Here is a 22,280-nt window from a genome sequence, read left to right as displayed (position 1 = left end):
CATTTGAGACATATTTCCAAAACAAAGGAAGTTGGATCCAAAACAGGAGCTTGAGGTTCTGAATTACCGGAAAGAGCTTAATAAAGTAAAGCAACTGGGTTTTTTTAAACCCCATTGCTCCTGATTTTAAAATAAAGTATCCGGGTTACAAATTTCTACAACTTAAAGGAATTGGTAGATATCTGTGGAATGTTCTTTTGGCATCAGAAAAGAAAATAATAATGGGACAAATGGGTGGGACAGCATGAACCGACTGTTAAGGAATGAAATGAGGTCACCATGGTTATTTACAGAACGGGGAAAAAAATAAAATTTTCTGTGACGTTTTTGTTCAAATACTGGGAGGAGTAGGCCAGAAAGTGAGTGTCTAACTTTATTTTCTGATTATTTTTCACTAGAAAATCATGCACATGTTAAAAGGAAACAAAATGAAACATTTGTTGATTTTTATTTTTTGCTTTCAATTTTCATTTTATTCCACTTATTTAGGACAGAATGTATTGTGGCCATCGTATCTTTGTTTCCACAGAAAAAAACTTTTCATTATTCTTCATACTTTTCTCATTTGACAAAGAAGCTCTTACTCACTTTACCCCAAACTTTTAACTAGAATGAATCAGTCCTGAATGAATGGATCTGCACATGTCGACAGTTCAATTTTAAATCTTAACTATAACTTTCAGTTCCTTCATGAATGAATTGTGAAAGCCTTATAACCACCCTTTCCCTCTCTATCTTGTCTTGGAGATCCATCTAAAAGTACTTGAACACATTCAATTTATTAATTATTTTTCCTCAAGATTTTTATACATTTGTTTTTTATCTTCTCTTTAATTTGCTTTAGTCTTTTCATTCATATTTTTAGTTTCTCTATCCTTATAAGTCACTTGTTTTCTGCTACAAAACACAATTTACCATGATCAGGCAGGTCACAGGGATTAAACTGAGACACATATGTTGCAGTGAATGCTGGGCGTTTAAGGCTAAAAGATGAAAGACAGAAAACAGGAGCAGCTATCCATAATTTAGGAGCCCTTCGTATCTCGCCCCTCTGAGCTCTCTTTGCTGTTGCTCTTTACAAATTCACACAGACTAATCCCTTAAAAGGCCTGATGAGCACAGAGGTGTCGGAGGGCAAATGTGAATGTGTGTGTGCCAATCAGCCTGCAGGCAAAGCAGAAACTTCTACGATGACAAATGCTCAAGATGGTGCAGAGATTCTTCAGACTTTGTTAAAAACTCCATTAGAGTCAATGTGTGTCGACTTACTTAAGGTGTAAGTTTTAGCCAGGTCGCTAGTAGCCAGAATCCGAATCTCTGCGCACACGAAGACCTCGGAGTCCACAGAGACGCCCAAATCCTGAACAGACAACAGCGATTTTTGTATTTTTGTGTCACTAAAAACCTTTCGGTGAGCGCCGGAGAACAAACCGTAACGAGACTTTATTGATCACCTTGAGGGTTTGAAGTGCGGCCTCCAAGCTGGGGAAGACAGGGAGGATGTAGGTGACTAATGTCTCCAGGTCGGGAGCGACACCGAGTCTGACCATGCCTTTCACCACCTCCACCACACCTACAGCCAACAAAAAACACAGAGAAGTTTACATTTCATAATCTTCAACAAGAATTGAATCATGAAAAATTCAAAGACGGAAAACATCAGATTCCCAAAATCTGGTCATGTTAAAAGTTTTAACATAAGCTTTAACTCTGCTTAAAAGTTATGTTAAAACTTTTGTTTTAACGTAAAGAGTAATCCTGGATCAGTGCTTTTTTTTGAGTCAGGCTCTAGTTCTGCTGGAGGTTTCTTCCTGTTAAAGGAGAGAGTTTCCTCTCCACTGTCGCTACATGCATGCTCAGTATGAGGGATTGTTACAACGAAAACACAAAAATCGATGCAGTCGCTAAGTCACTAGTGGGAGCTAAGAACAGCTGCCCACCATCCTGTATACTTTAGCACTTCACCCAAACAGGGCGAGTGTTTATTCTTTTTTATTATTGCTCAAGTTTGCATCAAAATCTGAGGTGGGTAAATATATAATTTACCACAATAAAAAGTGTTATCAATCATAATAATGACAAACTACGGCTACTGATGTGGTTGGGATTTTTGCTCTTTTCCCCAGCATAGTTTCTTATGATTATATATTAATATCTGTAAATTAAAAAATAAACATGATTGCATGTAAATATTGTGTGCAAATTAATGATGCTGATGTTCTGAAGTAGGCATTTGCTACAAATTTTTAATTTTTATGGCAGTATTTGTGTTGCAGCGGTCTGATTTTATATTGTGGCAGATGCATTGCCACAATTAAATACTTTTTATAATCACTTATCTTTGCAAGAATGTTGTGATAGCATTTTAAACCTATATCAAAAACCTGTGTTTTCATCCAAGGTTGTCATACAGTAAGAATTTCCATACTGGCCCGTTTCTGCTTTCAAAAAACAAAAATGTAAAAACTTAACTTCATGCATGTTCACCTAAAGCGGCTCTTGCATGTCTTGCAGTCAAATACTGCACACACACTTTTCTGCACTCACTCTCACGTTCCAGCCTGCAGCTGTGGAAGTACTCCACACCCTTGACTGTTATAACGCTAATGTTCCTCTCAGAAACCAGGCTGCTTGGTAAACATATGTGGGCATAAACACACACTTGGCCTCAAATGGACTCTTGCACCCTGCTCTCCAGCAGAACCCTGAGGTCCTGCCCCAGGAAAGTTGGCCAAAGCAACCGCATGCATATGGAAAAGCTGCTCAACACGTCGTGTCTTGGAGCGTAAGAGGCAGAGAGAGGCCTGAGAGAGCCAAGACACATGACCTCATGTTTGTGCTTTTTGGTGAATGGTGGGTAAAACAGAAATACTGATGCAGCGCTATCAATGTTACTAATACCTCTTCATGTGCAGAAAACTATCCTTAAGTGCTTCCTCTAGTTCATACACACATAAGCGTATGTTGTATATATAGAGATAGAGAGATTCTTGCGTTTGTGTGTTCACCTATCAGGCTCTTTGCATCAATAAAAGATGAGTTCTGGGCTTTTATATGCCATTAAAACCTGCGGCTGGCCTGCATTATCCCAGGTAGAGGTACCTGAGCCACTCCATCCATTCAGACTTCTCTTCCCTTCGTATCGCTCATTCATCCACTTCTCCCAGTATCCATCTAGCCATCTTTCAAAAAAAAAAAGTAAACAGACAATTTTCCCCTTTCTTCTCAATGGAGGATCCCCATCCACTCTGCCATCCATCGCTTCATTCTTACCCCTCTCATCACTTCCATCCGTCCCTTTTTTTTGTGAACGGAGAGAGGGAGCACCTGCCATCTTCCTGAATAAACCATAATCAATTTCACGCTGAGCCAAACAGACAGAAAAACAAGTGAATGGAGAGCAGGAGGTTTAAATGCGGAAGCCGGACGTTCCTCACATGTTTCCCGTCTTCCGGACATGAGCTTCCATGATCATCAGCACTTTTTCATTCACGCGACGAGAGCTGGAGGAGTTTTTTTCTTTTTCTGCTCGTCATGCCTTCAAGCAAGAAGCTTTTAACCTTTTGAACCCAAGTGTTTCTTTGCTCGGCTTTGAGTTCCAACATTTAAAGATTTAGAGGATATTTCTAATATTCTTCGCGATGAGTCATGTTACTTTTTATTTGGGGAAGAAATGGGACCCGCGAACAACTTCCAAACTACCCAAAGCAATAAATGTGTATAATATCTGGATTATGGGAAAAATCTGTCCTCAAAATTTAGTTGTAGGAACAGCACCTTCATGTTATGGAGAGTTAAGAAGCCAATAATAAACTCCTTCCCTGTGTATATAGAAGTGATTTGAAATGAAAGAAAGAAACTATGAATTAAGAAAGACAGATTTGTTAAAAAAAAAACAAAAAACTAAAGGTTAGGACAAATATTAAACTGTGGTTCATTTAGAGGTATTCACATGTGGAATAATTGTTGTGAAGAGTGAAAAGAAGAGGGGAAGCTGTTTTTCACTCTTAAATGAAAAAAGTATAAAAATAATTTGATAAACAAATCCAATAAGGTTTGATTATGACTTTTTTTTTTTCTTCAGTTCAGACTTCTTGGAGACGCTTTTCAGAAAAACATGCAGGGAGGATTCTGCTGCTTTGATTTTGTATGTATTAAAGTTAAAGTATAATAAGCTTATGCTTCCACCTTTGCTTTTTTCTGTCTACACTTTATGTTCAAGTCATTGGCAGGAATTAAAATATTATTTATTTCTGTATTCATTTTGTTGTTTTTCTTTTTTCATTTTGTTTATTTCCGTTTAGTTTTTTTCAGTATTGTGTTTTGTTTTTTGACTTGTGTATGAAAAGGTTAAAATGGCCAAAATAAAGAAATAGTAATATTAAGTAAGTAAGTTAACACAGGATTGTTGGTGACAAAATAACTAAAGAATAATTTTTGTTATTTTCAGAATCAGTGAGGTGATTAAATATGTTGGAAAAGCAGCTTTGTGCTGGAAAGGATGTGGTTCGTTCAGGCTGCGACAGAGCGAGAGAAAGCATAACTTCAAAAGAAAGATTCAATGTATTTCAAAAGAAAAAGAAAAGCTTTTACTCGTCTTTGTGAACTTTTAACCTCTGTCTAAGAAGGAACATGATGGATCTGTTGACACCATTACATCAAACGTTCTCTCCTTTAACTAAATAACCACTATTGTTTTCTCTGCCGTCTGAGAAATTTGCAAAGCGATTTTGGCACGAAGAAGAGCTGTGAAGACCAGAGACCTCTCCAGGTCGGTCAGCATAAAGACGTGACGTTCTATCCGGGCAAGAAGTATCAAAGTAGTGAGTTAAGCATGGCAGTGGTCACAAGATATCACCATCAGCCTCATGTCTCCAGGTTAACTGTCAGAGACGGGGAAGTGAGGACACACGAGAGGGAGGAGAAGAGGAGCAGAGTGAACCGGTGGCTGTCATCTCGTCCCGTCCTTGGACATGAGTACCTGTCACTTCCCCTTTCCTTTCTCCTCCAACACCATCTGTCCGGCCCATTTCTCTTCGCCTATGATTTACTCAAGGTAGACTTTGTTGCTAGAAGGCAAAAGCAGTTTGTGGGGGAAAAAAAATTTTAAAAAAGAGGAGAAATGACTTCCACAATAGGTGATTTGCGATGAAATGTGTGAAAAAATGTTCAGGAAGAGCTCAGGTAAAGCATTTTGATGCTATTTTGTTACAAGGAAGGAAAACAGACCAAACGAGGACTTTATCCAAAACATGCAAGGTGAAAGAGAGACCCTCTCTCCCTCTCTTTCTTTCTTTCACTGGCCCTGCTGTGTCACAACTTATAAGAGAACATTGTGTCACAAGGACTGACAAGCTGTGACTAGCTGGCGGCAGGTGGCGAGAAGGGCCGAGCATATGCTTTCGCTAAACCCACCAAATCCACACCTCATCAACATGTGAGGGGATTTTTCTCTCCCTCTTCCTCCCCCGCCAAAACCCCCTCCCATTCCTCAGCTCAGGCCTCTCTGCCCGCTAGTGACACCTGTGGACAAAAAGTGACACGACGCTTAATATTTCATGGGCCATGCACAGTGGGGCGCGTAATCCAAAGTGAATTCCCTCAGAGCGCTCGCATTTACATGAAATCAAGTCACTCTGCATCAGTCACATCACCTGCACTGCCCTCCGAAAGTCATATCCACCCCCTCACACACACACACCCACACACACGAGCGCCTCATGCAACCAATGAATGTGTGGGAGAAGAAGAAGGGGGGAGACGCTGCATGATTCATGAGGATTAAGGCAAACACTGTTGGAAACAAGCAAGTGTGAGCGAGGGAGAAGTTTCTCCACTTTCCTTCCTTTCTTCCTTCCTCCTTTCCGCATGGCGATACGTAAATGGATGCTGTCCGACTGTGCGGTCGGAGCTTAAGTCTGTCGAGTTGCACGCGTTCGCACCGAGACATCTCACCAGTCAGACTGGGAATAAGTCTTGACCGCACGGAAGATTCAATTTGCCGCGGCGCAACACCGGCCTCGCCGGTTTTCGGCTGCCCTGCCAGCTCCAATGCCGTCAACCGGCCGGCGAAAGAGAGGGGAAAGAAAGTAAGAAAAAAAATAATAATAAAAAATCCATCACTTATTAATTGCTTCAAAAAAGCCCAAAGAGAGACTCCGAGCTCTGCGAACATGGAGCACTTAAAAACCAAACTGCTGCCGAGCGCAGTCGACAGAACACGCCAGCTAATGAGCTGCGAGTCCTGACAAGTCTCGAGATGTCCGTCATCTGTGAACGAGATGATTTCTCACACTGGCCCGTCTCCGACGACAACCAGAGGGAGAGTACTTTGGAAAAAAACAGGCATATCTGTCATCCGTCTTCGATGGTTTGTTCTTTAATGTTTGCATCTAATCTGGCACCCGTTACGATTTCAGAAACGTGGAGGACTTCTCAACGTAGCCGGTTATGAGAAACCTAAATTGTTGCATATTTTGATACATTTTTTTCATTTTGGTTTGGACTGTCCATTAGAGTCCATGAAACCTCACTTGTGTTTTTGTCTGTTCTTGTTAACATTAAAAAGCAAAAACAATTATTTTTTGTTTTCAGCAGATTTATGTCCAATAAACAGGAAGGAACATAAAAATGTACTTTTAGCGCACAGAGTTTGGGAACTCAAAAGGATAAAAGAGCAACCTGTTATGTGACCCTCTCTGTCAGTCAGACAGAACTGTAGACAAGTAGAAAATTATAGATTCATTTTAAACAGCTCTTCACACCTAGCTACTCATCTTCCTCCTTTGTTCAGTAACAACTACTACACTGAAGAGTGTTGTTTTCCCTATGCAGCAGCCACTTCTGCTCGCATATCAAAATAAATCATTTTCTGACAGAAAATGACAAGACAAGTGAAGTTGAAAATCTGGATCCCGGCCCCATACATGAAAAAAGGTGCAGCAGAACTTATCTTTGGTTTCTGCTTGTAGCGCGAGTCTTTGACTTCACTTTAACTAGAAAGCAGCTTTAAAGTCTAATGGGAGGAGATCAAGAGAGACAAGCGTCAACCTCAGGCAACTAATCAAAATAACTCATTTATACCAAAGGTCCAGAAACCGAGCACAGAGCTCACGGTATCCTGTGTGCAATCGCAGTAAGGGACAGATAAAGGAACAGATAAAGACAAAAGAACTGAAGAAACCCACTGAAGCAAAACGCCTAACAAGACAGCTTAGGCTGTCTTACCATGGCAAAGGTCAGCAGGTCATCCTTCAGAAAGACAACAACTCTAAAGATGCAACCAGAGCTAAAATGCTATGGTTTAGATTAAAGGAAGGGCTCATTTCAATACTACTCAAGTATCGAAATGACCCAGTCCAAGTAGAAGCCTAAATGCATTAAATTATATTTTTAGTTCAAAACTAAGTCTATCGTGGAAAAGATTTTATCTCAGCTGGAGCTCCGTTAAATGCAAACTGAAAAAAACAAATAGTTGTGGTTTGTTGCTGTTATTCTTAAACTTCTGCAAATGTGTTTCCCAAAAAAATGTTAAGGAAAACACTGAAGCAAGAAGAAAACTAAAGCTGTTTAGTAAGGCCAAGCAACCAGAAACTTGCAACTAAAGAGTGACTGGACGTCAGGGAGAGTTGCAGAAACATGAAATTAATGTCTGAAAGCGCTTTCTGGGAGTCAAACTGGATGGAAAAGGAAAGTTGGGATGTTTGGGTTTTTCTAGAACTTCTCTAGAGAGGCCACGGTGTGTGTCAGCACACACACCCTCTCACGCAGGGATCAGACCTTTTCGCCCCTCGACTTGCCCAGCCTAGTGAAATCTGTCCCAGCTGGTTCGCTCTCAAAGGTCATTAATATTTGAGTAAAAACTCCCCTTTAAAAGCTCTTTCTGGTACAGAAGATGTTATAATCCCCTCTACGCCCTCAGAAAAAAAAAAGAGGAACTTTTTTTTTATTATTCAGATGCAGGAGTTTTTACTTTCTCTTAGGGCTTCATCACATCAACAAACAATTTACGCATGGAGCTAAAAGTAGCTTGATTTGGATGAGCCAAAGCACAACTGTGAGAAATAATAGTGGTCATTTAAGAAGACACAATTGTTCCCCTATATTGGGACAACACCAAGGATCTCTCCTTTTTACAGGGGAAGTGATTTCTAAAAAGCTTACAGCCAAAAACCTAGCACGAAATTTTAAAAAATTTAAAATTTAACTGAGTGATAACATCTCTTTCTTGTACTTTTTTCATCTCAACATAATGACGCCGTGTTTCCATCGTCATTTAATGTGTATATTGAAATATCACAAACAGAAACAGCTAAATTTGAAAATAATTTCCTCAGTTTTGGAAAAAAGTTGGAGGTCTGGTGGATTTTGGCTTTTCCAAAGTAGAGTTAACGCGCTAAAGGGAAGCTGGGAACAAATCTGCAAAGAAGTCCTGATGTAAAACATTTTCCTCTTCATCACAGCTCACAAAGTAACAGTGAAAATTTACTTTGTAATGGGCAACACTCACATCTGATGCAATTACACTTTGCTTAGTCTGGTTGATTTGCTCCATACCAATAGATGGAAACTAATAATTTGCTTTTTCTTTCCGTTTTTTTTTTTTTTTTCAAAATTTCAAAACATTTGCTCAAAATTTGCATGATAACTGGATAAAAACAAGGCTAATGTGCCGCCATGGTGAGTGACAAGATGAAAACAGCCAAAAGCCTGAAGAAAAACTAAATACGCCTTGCCTTCCTGATACACACTGATCAGACAGAATGAACAGGAAATCGATTCTTTCATCTCTGAGTTACTGTTGTCTTTACTTTTAAACACCTCCTGATACTAATAATAGCCAACTTTGAGTCTTCTTTCCTAAACAAAACCTTCAACACTGAAGCGTGTTCTTTCTGGTGTAACCTAATTGCACTCAGATGTGGTGTAATCACTGAAAAGATTGAGTTTTTGACCAGCTGGTTACTAAGTAAAGATGAATCAAATGGAAAATGAGCCCATTCCAGTCTTAGAGAAATGTTCTGCTTCAAATTATCCTGTTATAACAATGTTTTAAGCGCTCACTGTGAAACAATGGTGTCCTCTTTTTTACTAACAGGCTGAAGAGACGTTCTGAACCGTCTGTGTTTGCATGTGTGTTTGTACCATCGATGCTGTTCTCCTTCAAAGGCTGAGTAAGAAGAGGCCAGAAGTAATGAGGCCTAACAGGCAAGTTCTCCTCCTTCAGTGTCTTCATCAGCTCCAAAGACATCCCTGCAGTAGAAGAAAGCAGACAAAAAAATTGCTTGGTTTTCAGTAAAATACAATTTGGAGAACATGAATAGATTTAGTCGATGGATTTACCAAGATTTTTGGCCTCCAGGGCGCAAGAGAGAGTGAAGGTGAACGACGAGGTGTGAATGTTCGACTCCTGCAGCTCTTTGCAGTAGCGGACAATCTTCTCCAGCGCCTGAAACGTTAGCCAAACGTAGCAGGTACATTACAATATGGCTCACTATTTACAGTGGGTGGTAAACTGTGAACCTACAGTTTTTTGTTGTTTTTTTTTGACAGGATTAGAGGAAATTTGAGTTGTGCTGTACCGTGCCCATGTTCACGCAGTGTCTGAGGAAGAAGTATCCGAGGTTGGGCGAGTCATCGGTTTCTGACTGGAGAGAAGGGAATGTCTTCAGGAGGTTAAACGCTGCATCTTCATGTCCCTGGGTGATGAGGCTCAGACACAAGTTCATGGCATCTGGAAGGACATGGAGGAGGACATTCAGACACAGGATTATGTGCCATGTTTACTGACAAAAACAGAGTTCCTACACAGTCCATCTTAAATACCAAACAAAAGTTCACTATGAATGAATGACACTTCCACATTGTGTAAGCTTTAAATATGGAACATAGAAAATCTTCAGAAAACGGGAAGGAGGGACAAAACAGATGAACAACATAATTTAGAGAAGGAACAAACAAAAAGGAAAGAAGAACAAAATGAAAAAAGGAAGAAAATAAAGAGAGAAGAAAGCCAGGGTTTACCCCAGTGTATTATAAGACTGGCGGGCCACCAGGCTTTACTTGTGCCCCCAGCAGGGTAAGAATTGATTTTTTTTTTTTTAATGTTTGCATTTTTAAGACTTTATATTTGGTGTTCAAGTATTAATTTTCCAATATTTTAATAACACACAGTTATCAAGTGATACTTTCACATTTCCTGTCAAGTTTCAACATTTTTAGCTCTAAAAGACGGCGGGCCGCTGAATGAACCCTACCCACCGGGCTTAGCCAGTTTTCTGGGGGAAACCTTGAAAGCTAAGAAAGAATAGAAGGAGGAAAGCAATACGAAAGTAGCGAGAGAAGGACAACTTCTAGATGACGAGACGGTGAATAAAGACTTGAAGTACAAATTTTTTTTCAGTCTCCATTTTCTTAAGACTTGAAAATATGTGTAAACTTAAAACATCCAAGACAAATTAAGATATCTACTAAAACTGAGATTTTATTATCTAATGGTGAACAGCCAGTCTCTCCATGATCAGAAGACATCAGCCATATTTTTGTCTGATATTAGTGTTTGCTGCTGTCAGAAAACTTGACGTTTATTTCTTTCCATCTACCTGGTATGTAGCCCCTCTCGTGTCTTAGACGCTCGATCATTTCTGGTATGTGTTGCTGTTGTCCGGCTTTGGCCAGAGTTAAAATGACCTGCATGATGTCTCGATCCATCAGGCTGCAGTCTGCGCTCTCTGCTGCCTCCAGAGTCTGAAAAGGTTAGAGAGTAAAATGAGGGATGGGGAAAGAGGAACATGTAGGTGTGAACATTGGAGAAAAAGTCAACCAGGACAGATGGAAGATGCAGGATGGCTTCAAAATGGAAGCCATTCATATCAAACATTTACTACGATAAGCACAAACCTTCTTCATACTCTCCAGATCTCCCTTTTCACCATATGCGTTCAGCAGCGTCACGTATGTGTCAGGACTCGGCTCAACTCCGGCTCCCCGCATCACAGACAAGATGTTGGCGGCGCTCTCGATATCGCTGCACAGTAAAAAAAAAAAAAAACAAAGAAAAAAAGGGTTTAAAAAAATTTGCTTCAAAACAATCTGTTCTCTACGAACGGATCGAAAACTGCGAAACTCACCCTGCGCGAGAATGTCCTGTTATCAGAGAGCTGAAAACGGCTTCTGTGATGGGCAAATCTTTGCTCTTCATGAAACCCAAGATGGTGCTGTGAAAGTATGCAAGTAATCAGAATGGCATCAGTTCTTTCAGAATAAAACATTAGGAATAAACTGATTGGATTCAGGTGCTAAAAACACTGTAAGGGAATTGACACAGCATTCTGCTGAGGTGAGGAATAACCAGCCTCAGAGTCACATGAAAAGTTTTAATTAATTAATTGGTTTCTGGAAAACTTTTTATTTTGTACATTAAAGGATCTAAAAGATTTTCTAAAACTACAGCACTTGCTCACCTGGCTCCCTCGATATCGCCATTCTGGCAGTAAGCTGCGATCAGTCTCTGGTAGGTCACCTGTTCGCAGCAACAAAACAAAATTCAGTTTTATATCATCACTGCAAAAGAAAATACTGAAACAGCAGCATCCTATCAAAGAATCAAAATGTAAAGTAAAGTCAAATTACAGCAAGGCAAAAAAAGATAAGCTCAATAATGCTTTAGAAAAATACAGAGCAAAGACAAAAATGTTTTTACTGTAAAGTTCTTCCTAGGAATCAAGCCAATATAATGTGTTTTTCTACATTAAAAAACAACAACGTTCTGGATTCACTCAATGCTGCACTTACTCTGTTCGGCTGGACTTTCGCTGCCTCCATTTTAGCCAGGAAGTCAGTGGGGGAGAACTTGAATTCATTCTGCAGATAAACCTTCAGCAAGGCGTTGTAGTGACTAACGTCATACTGTGCACCTGGAGAAAATGTTCAAATGTTCAGATTCAGCACAATGTGAACCCCCCCCCCCCCCCCAAAAAAAAAACCACTTCTATACAAATGGTTTGAATAACTTAAGTAATCCTAAGTCCAATAAATGTTCATATGCTGGAGGTAAATTTGTCCTCAGATTTGCAGTGAATTCTCCAACCACCTGATGTTCAGTTTCTTACCCAGCTCCTGCAGCTTATTCCACACTCTGTGCGCCAACTCGTTTCGCTCCTCCATCGGTACCTCAGGCAGCAAGGAGCCGCAGCTGCGCAGCAGCAACAAGGCGTGATTACCGCTGGGATAGCCTGGACGCAGAGCGGGAAACAAAGTGCGGTTGGATGTAAACAAAAATCAGAACGGAAAAAAATGTCCCAACACTTGTAGTTTAGTTTGCTGTGTGACACTGATAACGCACAGTCCATACTTCTCTGAGATCTGCCCGCCTACCTGCCCTGCAGATGTCATGGAAGATGCGCATCAGCAAGGTCTTGGTGATGCGTCCCGTCCTCCTCACTGAGCTGTCCAGTCTGGTCAGCGCCCAATCGAACTGCTGCGCCTGCTTGGTCCGCACCGCCAGCCCGGCCTCGTCCTTCTGCTCTGTGGCCACGGCATAGCTGCGCACACAACCGGCTGTGTAAGGCCACACACACCTGAGGAGGACATGAGGCGAAGGGAAACAGAGAAAGCATTCAAGTATTTTTTTTCTTTTCGTCACATAACTAAAAGATCAACTCAAGTTTCACCAGAGTTGCTAATAAGACATGTGTAATTTATCCTGCAAGAAATAAGATGCTACAACAAAATCTATTAAAGCCAGTGGCTGCTTTTGTATAGTTGAAGCAGCAGGTTGGTCGTCTCTCTGTAAAATTTGTGTCCTTTTATTCTCCTGCCAAGATTTAGGGAAACTTCAGGAAAAAAATTCCATATTATTTCCAAGATCACCACCACAAAATCCAGTATGTTATGGAGATTCTACATGGTAGATCAATGCAAAATATTGCAGGAGTTTTAATAGTTTCTTCAAATATAAAAAAAAAATATTAAAAAGTGAATTACGCATTAGTATCAAGTCCATACTAGTTGCACCAACCAGTCATTTTGGGAAGGTCTCTCTTCCATCTTCAGTCAGAAACTCATCTTAACAGTATATCTCAATCTCTGTCAGATCGAGACTGGATGGAGAGCATATGTGAAGATCAATTTAATTCAATTTAGGATGGTGCTTTGACTGGGCCATCCATATGAATATGCTTTAATACAAACAGCATAAGTCTTGCAGCAAGGTGAACCTCCATCCAGTCTGCAGCTTCTTTTTCCTTGTGATTACCCTGTGTTCATCTCCATCAATGGCACTTGCCCCTCAATAGAAGACCATCCCCACAGCATGATGCTGCCATCACCACTGTGGTGACGGTGTGTTCAGATGTGCAGTGACAGTTCTTCACCAAGCACAGTGGCTTGCAGTTTGTGATTTTGTAAATGAGCTGTGACCTTGAAGGATTACAGTCATGCTAAAGTAGCCTGTCGTCAAATGTCATAAATTATTCTAATGCTAACTAGCTACAGGTTATTACTTAATTTAATATGATAAATTAAGAAAACAGATATAGTTCACTAGTATTTTAAAAAAGACTGGCTGCTACAGCATCCCACTCTAAATGAGCTAGCCTCATGCTAAAAGCTAACATGCTACAGAAAAAGCGCTTAGTCTTTGATAATAATAAGAGACACGACGGCTCTTATACCAAGCTAAAGAGGGAATGTATATGTGCTGTCTCAGTGTTACGAAACGTCTAATGTTGCATAAAAATGGAGCCATGTATACTGAGAAGTCCAACAAAAGCTAATTGCGCATGTTAAACTGCTTCCATTGCAACAACACATGTTTTAAGGTTTAAACATGTAAAGGTTTTGGCCACTTTGTTACTGGCATTTTACTGTGTCTTTGTCATTGAACCCCAATGACATCCCTGCTTCACGCGTGGGTCCCAGCTAACCTGGAGGAACATACCTGCTCACGCTGTCAGAAACACGACCGAGCTGTCTGGAGCAGACGCCGGTATTTCTGCCGACTGGAACCCCGCTGTACAAGCGACTGAGCGGCGCCCCGCTCCTCCTGCTCCCGGGGATCTGGAGCAAGCCTGAAGGAGAAAACTTAAGTAACCGGGCTGATCTCAAGAGCGCAGCCATGTTTTCTGTCGCAACGTGAAGGAACTTCCTCACCACGTGACAATAGTCTTATGGAAGAATCTCGCGAGAGTACCAACATGGGCATGTTTTTTTTTTTATAACATTTTCAACAAATTGAAAACAGAACACATGGAATATATTATAGCAGCTGGAAGGGAATGTAATACTGACCATGAAGGCAAGAAAGAAACTAAGCAAAGAAAATTTAGAGGTTGAAAGAAGTTCAACTGTGCAAGACAGCAGTCTTTTAAACATAAAGATGTGAACATTACTTCGCATAGTTTATTCATGTGTGAATAATTCCGGAAGTATTACAAGAGACATTTTATTTCAACTATTAAACGTGGTAACAATGGTCTAGAATTAGAGAAACTTCAAGACAATTGCCCTGTAAAATACTGTTACTTTGTATATGAAAAACTTTTCAAAAAGACTAATATTTGGAAATTAAAAATTTAGATTTAGTCCCAATGCTCACCCACTCCTTCCTCTCTTCTCTGTAATATCAAATGTCATTAATATATTTTACTCACATATGTTATTGTCAATGTATTATTCTGCATAAAAACTGACTGACTCATCTTTTCCTTGTTTGTGACACATTTTTCACCCTCAGCATCTCGATTAATTCGAGTGAGATTGAGAGGATTGCACCTGTACAACTTGTCCAGTCATGATTTTTCCTCGCTAAATTAATCCAGATGTGCATTATATATTACCTTTTCCTATTCTGTACAGAGTAACATAGGAAGAATAAAATTTATACAAGTTTATTAATCAACTGTATTATCTGCTCAGTCAGCTCCAGCTTTTCAAATCAAGCCAAAGTAAACAGTGATTAGTAGGGCTACTTCACTTTCCCCACCATGACTATCTTTGTTTTTACCACTGGAAATATTTCCAAAAACGACTAATTAAAATTTTCTTGTAATCTAGGGAAAAGCAATATGTGGGGGAGGGGAAGGAGATCATCAATAGAACTGGAAATATAGGAATATATATTCCTTCCTGAAATTGTCTTAACTAAAACAACACATTACCCAAAATTTATTAGCGTAAAATGAAAAGACCAGACCAGATTACAATTTTCACGTTTTATGTAACCATAACTTCTTTGGACAAACACATACACATACATATATCTTTAGCTCAGCTCCTCAATGAGCTTAATTCTTTTCCTCTTTTCTTTCTTCAAATTCTCCTCAGCTACAGTCTTTGCCTTCTCCATGCCTCTTCTCATGCCCTCTCTTTTATTGTGTTCACTCCACAGCTCGACAGCAAGTCTGCGAACCTGCTGGACGTTGTCCTTCACCCAGGCTTGAAAGAATTCACACTTCTTATTTGCCTGGAAGTACTTCTGCCTCCTTGTCCCTTCCTCTCCCTCCTTGGATAGCTTCCCCCTGGCTTTAGAAAGCATCCTGCGCAGCTGGCTCAAGGCTGCCAGGGAGTAACCTGAGGCGTCTCGTCTGTCTCTGCCCGTCATGATGTGAGCCACGGCCTCCGCTGCTCTGGCCGGAGCCAGAGGATCCTCCCTGTCGAGGTAGCCCCCAAGCAGGATGAGAGCCTCTCCGCAGTCCAAGGCCTCCTGGACAGAGTTGAACACCTTCCCCGAGCTCAGAGCCTCAGACAGAGAGAGAGTCATGTCACAGAACTCCAACATCAGCGAATCTGTGTCACCGTTAAACAGCGACAGGGAAAAGGCATAGCTGTAAAGGACATTTACTACGCTGTAGCAAACCAGAGGAGACGGATTTGCACATAAGGAGCTCAGCTTTGGGATATTTGCAGAGATTGAGGGAACGTTTACGCTAATTGAGCTTCCTTTACTTTTCCCTCCTTTAACCGTTTTCTCGTCATCTTCTTGCGATGTCTTGACTTCATCAATGTGACCCTTCTCCGGCTCGTTCACATCTTCCTGCAACACCTGGATGAGAGAACTGCCGTTCTCCTCGTGCTCCTCCCACCAGGGCTTCCACAGAGGGACCACCCTGCTAAGGTCTCCCCGCTTCAAAAGACTCACAAACTTCTCCTGCTCCTCCTTGCTGAGAAGTTCCCACAGCTCATCCTCTGAGAGTTTGTCGATGTCCAGTCCCGACAGTCGCTCGGCCAAGTCCGGCTCCCCCTCTGTACCGTCAGCAGTCACCTCTGCTCCTCCGATCTCCTCGAGTTTTCCCAGAATGGCCTCCATCTCTGGTGCATTCTCCTCTCCGGACTGCTGAAGCTCTGCCAACCTTGACAGGAGCTCCATAGCCTGCACCTTCTCCACTGCTTCTTCCTCCTCGTCTCCCACCATGTCTGCTTCTTTTAATAAACTCTCCATTCCTCCATGCGTCATGTCTGCCTTTTGCCTCAGTCCCAGCAGAATCTCCTGCATCTTCCTCTTACCCTCTGCTTCTGTTTTCCCCATGTCCTTCAGCTCCTGCAGGACAGACTCCTTGTAAAACTCCTCGGAGCAGGAGGAGTGGTCGGGGCTCCGGTAGCAGGACAAGCCGCAGTACTGGAGATTACAACGTGGACAGGTGTAGTTAGAGGGGTTCCGTTCACACAGCATGCACACTGCCCTGCTTATCCTGGCGTTAGACTCGTCCTCTGAAATCTTTTCGTTTTGGTTCCTGGCTGGAGAAAGCAACTCTCCTTTTCCATCTCCTCTGGACGGAAGCACGATTCCATCCCTGGCCACAGCCTCTGTCTCGGGCTCCAGGTCGGTCCACAACTCCTCCTCCTTTGGAGAAATGTCCGTCAGGAGACTCCTCACTGACGGAGGAAGGCTCCGTCTAATTACTGGATTCATAAGGAGAAGAACTGAGCAGAAACAGGGCGATAAGAGCGCCGCGTCTCAAAGGGGATAAACCTAGCAACATAAAAACAACACAGACGTGTTACTGACGTTTCATGTATTGACCGGAGTTACGGAGAAAGTTCGGTTAAGGACTGAATGTCTGACGAACAATTCAGGTATTATGTCTAAATGTAAAACAAAATACAGTAGTAAAAAATGCTGACTTACTTTTGTTCTGTCTGCACAAAACCCAACGTTTCACGTTTGCTGTCCCAAGTAAACTGTCACGTCGCTGTTTGATGACGTATGAGCTTCTCTAGAGGTTCTCAACCTCAGGCGTGACACCTCAGTGGCGGTCGCGACATAATCTCTCAGGGTCCACAGAGATTTGAAAAGAATAAAAAGTCAAGGCTCAAAAAGAGGGGAAAATATTCCCTACCCAGGCATTTTATGACTCCAGTGACCATATTCTATGACTATTAAACATTGTGACACTGGATCAGAACTGAAATAACAATGGTCACAAATTCTGATAGCTGCTATTTATTTTAAAATATTACTTGCTATATCTGATTTTAATTTGTAACCTCTAATTGCTAGAGGTTACATTGGATTTAAAAAGAAATGGAAAAAAAATATTTTCTTCCGGGAGTGCAGTGTGCATTAATTATCCTATAAGGATAATCAAGTATATGAGCAATGGATGCATTTCTGGATTTTGCTTCCATTTTACAAACATGCTCTACTCTGAGTTGGTCTATCAGATAAAAACCTAATAAAAAATAATCTAATTTTTGTAACATAAAGGTCTCAAAGTTGTGAATCCAAAACAGTGTGCATATAGATAGATCATTCATAAATTATTTGTATTCTGTGCCACTAAAAATATTAGATTTTTTTTTGTTTTAATTTGCCATAAGATATAGGCGCACACACTTCAGGATAAATCTTATACAAATAAAACACAATTTTGGATCAAAACCATCTAAAGATTAGGAGATAAAATTCCTGCATAGCGAAAAAGAGAAAACATTGTGCATGTTTGTGTATCCCTGTGTTCCCAGTGCGTCCATGTCTCCTGTAGGGCTGTTTGCTATGAGGTGATTGTCTCTTGTAGGGGGTCAAGCATAGTAAAGGTCAGGCAGGTGGGGAGTTGTCAGATGGCCGTCCACCCCTCGCTGGGCCGAGGGCTTCTCGTGCCGACCGCAGGAGCTCGTGGGGGAGAGAGGAAGGAGAGTGGGTGTCTGAGGACGACGTGTGCCATGCTGTCTTGGCCCCGCCCCTGGCAGCCAGACCAGCAGTCCAGGGTGGGCAGCTGCCGACTCTGATCTACCTTCTCTTTCCCTGGCATGCCCTCTGACATAGCTGGATTCCAACACCAGATACACGAGCTTTCTCACCGACTGCTACTCACATGATACTTAATCAAATCTTGTTAATATTATCAGGGCATGCTATAATGTTTCCCCCTCTCTGCATGAGAGCAGGCTCCACACATTTTGTTATGTGAGCTAAGTAAATTAGCTCCTACAAATTACATACTGTAGACGACGCACTGGAACTATCCAGGTTTTTTGCACTTTATTAATACGCAATACAATGTTATTGGTCACTGGGTCACAATTAGAAAACTATTAGCCTTTCAGAACCAATACTAAACGTATTAATGTGTAAAACCTGAACAGTACCACGTATGATATTTATATTCTTTTCCTAATTTGACCATGTTACAAACAGCCACTTCAATGTATTCTATTGGGATTATAAATGACAAACTAAACCAGTTAGTGCAGAGCCGAACAAAATGGCTGTTAATGCTAATTCAATATTTGGAACTGTGACCAGCTTCGTTCACTTCCACTACTGCCGTTGCTAAAAGCTACAGGCAGACTGTAGTTCTTCCTTCACGTGGAACAAGTCTGTTTGGTTTATTTTGCCAAACAAATTCAAATTATTTGAAAACTACTTTTTGTGTTCAGTTTTTGGCTGGTACTTAAATTAGGTCGGTTATCTGAAACATTTGGGTGTGACAAAAGCGAAAATGAGAATTCTGTCAGAGTGAATACTTTTTCATTCTACCATCCAAAACAAAAAAGAAATTACACGCAACATAAGGATAGTAAACCTATTTTAAAGGATGCAACTGGAGCAGCACTGTACACAGCAACATGAGAACTAAAAGAACAACAGACCAGAGATATTGGAAAACTCTGCTGAAAAGAAAAACTGATTTTTCTAAAAGTTGACACTAAATGAGCCAAATTCCCAGGTCTAAATTTCAAAGCAGTACTCACAAAGATCAATGCATCAGCACATACAAGCACAGACACACACACACACACACACACACACACACACACACACACACACGCCAACACAGTCATGTCCTGCTGTCTGCCACCAGCTGATAGGTGACAGGGAACAGCCTCTGCCTTTTGGGCATGTCCAGCCCAGGCATGTCTGCAGCTGGAGATGTCTGCAACATAACAGCAGGGTGTGTGTGTGTGTGTGTGTGTGTGTGTGTGTGTGTGTGTGTGTGTGTGTGTGTGTGTGTGTGTGTGTGGGTGCAGTAAGACGAAGCAGACCTGTGATATGTTGATGTTCACAGTGTTGTCACCCATCAGCGCAAAAAGATCTGGCATTTTGAGACCCTGTAAAGCAGAAGTTCTATTTGTGTTTGCATGCTGCTGGACGGTCCTGCCTCCATAATGTCCACTTTGAACTGCTGGGTTGAAAGAAATTACAACCATATTTTTTGCTGCAACAATAATTTAAGTAGACCAAAAATGTTTTCAACATTTTTTTTTAGAAAGGTTTTCACATATTCTGTAGCAGGAGAAACAAACAAACAAACAAACAAACAAACAAACAAACAAACAAATAAATAAATAAATAAATAAATAAATGGAGAGGGTAGTACTGCTAGGTTTAATTTGGCAGAAAAATTTATCTGTTTCCTTCTTTGGAAACATACAAGAAATTACAAAAGCATTCAAACCCTTACAATTATTTTACATTTTCACAAAATTCAAACTATTTTATTAATATTTTATGAGATAAATCAACATAAAATAGACTGCAAATTTCATTAGCTGGGACACTGGAGCAGGTTAGAGTTGATAGGAAAATGGATGGATGGAGATATAAGGGGGACATTTAAAAAAAAACTTTTGCAAAAGGCTTGAGACTCGGGCCTAATATAAGGCTTTTGACAATGGTCTAGTCAAAGAATTGAGAGTCTGTGGAAAAACTTTAATGATGTTCACAGATACTTTCCATCCTGTCTGAATTTGCTGGAAGAGTATCAAAAGTCTTCCAGCTGCATCCCATCGTCACCAGTTTAGATACTGGAAGATTTTCGGCAGATTGTACGACTGACATGAAAAAAAATGTCAGTCGTACAATAAATATGACTGAGTACATGTGAGTCAGGCGCCTCACACAGCATCAGCAGTCATTCTTCCCTCCATCCTTTCATCCTCTTTTCACCCTTCCTCATGTTTTCATTTTCCTTTCTTTTTTTTATTTTATTGTTTTATTTTTTTTATGAATGAAGCCCAGAACGTTAGCTCAGCCACGCAGGTATAAAAGCATCAATGTACTGCTTCAAATATTTATCTCTGGTATCCTTCATTGTTACCCACTCACAGGAAAGGCATCACTCCTCCTCCTCCTGTTGTCTCTCTCTCCTTCAGCTGACCCACCTTTTCCAGATCACTCGGTCCACACGAGCTCCCAACTTTTCCCGCTTGCAGCCGATGGAGCCGCCACTCTCCGAGTGTGTGGCTGTGCTGAGTGCAGTGCAGTGCGGCGTGTGATGTGCTAAAACACAGGTAGACGGAGCGGTATCCTCTCAGTGGCTTAAAGTGGCTGTTGACAGTCGTGACAGAAACAAGCAGGCAGACGGGAAAAGGAAACCTCACACCACTCTACAAGTCAACCTTTTCTCCGTTTCTTTTGTCCAGCAAAGGAAATAAGGGGTCCTGCATAGCACAGTCACCCACACCGGCAATTCAGTGTATTATCTGTCTTGTGCTTTACACCAGCAATTCGTATAGTGTCGTTTTCGCGCTTCATAGTTTGTGTTATTGTGCTCAGACTTGAAAGTCAGTCAAGTTACCTCCTGATGGATTTTTTTTTTAAGCTAAGAAATGTTCACATCTTTCTGAATGTCAGTTATTGCCAATTTTCTTTTTCTTTCAAATTTGTCTTCTCTGTAAAGTGCCGATTTGTTCAATCAAACCAAATTGTAAAGGATTGTGAAAACGTGCTAATTGTAAGTGAAATAATCAGCCAGTGGAACAAAAACTTCATCAAATATTAAGGAATTATGTACTTAAATCAAGCTCTTATTTCTTTCTCAAAAATCTAAAACAATAATTTTGTCTTATTTAATTTGCATCAAGATATTTGCAGTGGAATCTTGACCAAAAATATTTGGATAAGACTTTGTGTTTTTGCAGTGTTCAGATCTTCCTTCTGATTTCACCTGCGTTGTTTTTATTTTGTGGTGGTGAATGAAATACTTTGACCTATATGGTTTGAAGGATGTGAACATGTATTTTTTAATATTCTACACTTTGCACCTTATCATTTTATTTTTGTGAAACATAATAATAATAATAATAATAATAATAATAATAATAAATCCTGATGAGATGCAGGGCAAACTGTTTTGCAGGAAAAAAAAGTAAGAAAACTGAGTCAATAAGATTGAAATCAAACAAAAATAAAACATTTCCACAAACATCAATGCAAGTGAAGGTTTCTGACTGTGTTGGGCTGGCTGACATTGATGTCTCACTTTCAGAACTTCTTCTTCTCCGTGTCTTTCATGTCTTCAGGAGAAAAACCCTCGGTGAGATTTTCGTGCTTTTTTTCTTCTCTCTCCCCCGTCTCCATCACTCCGCTCCCACAGGAGCAAACCTGAGACTGACTGTATCCCGGTGTATCACCAGCCTCCATCGGTCTAACCTCCAGCTCCACCCTCCTCTGTCCCCAGGAGAGGGAGCAGAGGATCAAGGAAAGGGGAAAGAGTCGAGGAAGGAGCACAGAAGCGAAGGAAAGAAGTGCGTCTGGGTCCCACAGGATTGTTCTCTGTCTGTCTGAATCAGGAAGTGAGAATGTGACAACAGGACCGAGCAGGCATCCTTTCAATGTGTGTGTGTGTGTGTGTGTGTGTGTGTGTGTGTGTGTGTGTGTGTGTGTGTGTGTGTGGACCTTGTTGAGCTGAGGTGTCATATTTGTGAAGACCACAGCTTCACGCTTGTGGCAACCAGGGATGACACTCTAAATCACTGAAATGCCAGAAACGGCTGTGCTGTGATATGTCATGTGTTTTGTGTGATTTTTGAGCCTTTTGGGACACTTGATAGAGATTGAT

At 41.0% G+C, this 22,280-nt stretch overlaps 2 protein-coding genes across 2 annotated transcripts in view; both read right to left on the bottom strand.

Moving 5' to 3' along the window:
* Nucleotides 1-14,159, bottom strand: part of lrpprc (leucine-rich pentatricopeptide repeat containing) — a 64,650-nt gene extending 50,491 nt beyond the window's left edge. The window contains exons 1-13 of the mRNA XM_014975862.2: nucleotides 13,940-14,159; nucleotides 12,376-12,578; nucleotides 12,111-12,233; nucleotides 11,794-11,915; nucleotides 11,463-11,521; nucleotides 11,130-11,216; nucleotides 10,900-11,026; nucleotides 10,602-10,746; nucleotides 9,582-9,733; nucleotides 9,343-9,448; nucleotides 9,145-9,252; nucleotides 1,455-1,573; nucleotides 1,270-1,360 (exon numbers count right to left, since the gene is read on the bottom strand). Coding sequence (XP_014831348.2) covers nucleotides 1,270-1,360; nucleotides 1,455-1,573; nucleotides 9,145-9,252; nucleotides 9,343-9,448; nucleotides 9,582-9,733; nucleotides 10,602-10,746; nucleotides 10,900-11,026; nucleotides 11,130-11,216; nucleotides 11,463-11,521; nucleotides 11,794-11,915; nucleotides 12,111-12,233; nucleotides 12,376-12,578; nucleotides 13,940-14,118 — 1,621 coding nt within the window. The 5' untranslated portion in view covers nucleotides 14,119-14,159. The remainder of the gene's footprint in view (nucleotides 1-1,269; nucleotides 1,361-1,454; nucleotides 1,574-9,144; nucleotides 9,253-9,342; nucleotides 9,449-9,581; nucleotides 9,734-10,601; nucleotides 10,747-10,899; nucleotides 11,027-11,129; nucleotides 11,217-11,462; nucleotides 11,522-11,793; nucleotides 11,916-12,110; nucleotides 12,234-12,375; nucleotides 12,579-13,939) is intronic.
* Nucleotides 14,160-15,197: 1,038 nt separating this feature from the next.
* znhit2 (zinc finger, HIT-type containing 2) lies at nucleotides 15,198-17,229 on the bottom strand. Its single transcript, XM_014975850.2, has 2 exons — nucleotides 17,126-17,229; nucleotides 15,198-16,969 (listed from the first exon to the last, which is right to left on the bottom strand). Exon 2 carries the CDS (start codon nucleotides 16,907-16,909, stop codon nucleotides 15,263-15,265), a length of 1,647 nt encoding a protein of 548 aa, XP_014831336.2. The 5' UTR covers nucleotides 16,910-16,969; nucleotides 17,126-17,229; the 3' UTR covers nucleotides 15,198-15,262.
* Nucleotides 17,230-22,280: the final 5,051 nt, after the last annotated feature.

Source organism: Poecilia mexicana, unplaced genomic scaffold, assembly GCF_051168715.1.
Source record: "Poecilia mexicana isolate PSO_F unplaced genomic scaffold, ASM5116871v1 scaffold_15, whole genome shotgun sequence".
Classification (NCBI taxonomy): domain Eukaryota; kingdom Metazoa; phylum Chordata; class Actinopteri; order Cyprinodontiformes; family Poeciliidae; genus Poecilia; species Poecilia mexicana.
The sequence above is the reverse complement of the archived record's forward strand: the minus strand, read 5'-3'. Positions and strand labels throughout refer to the sequence as shown.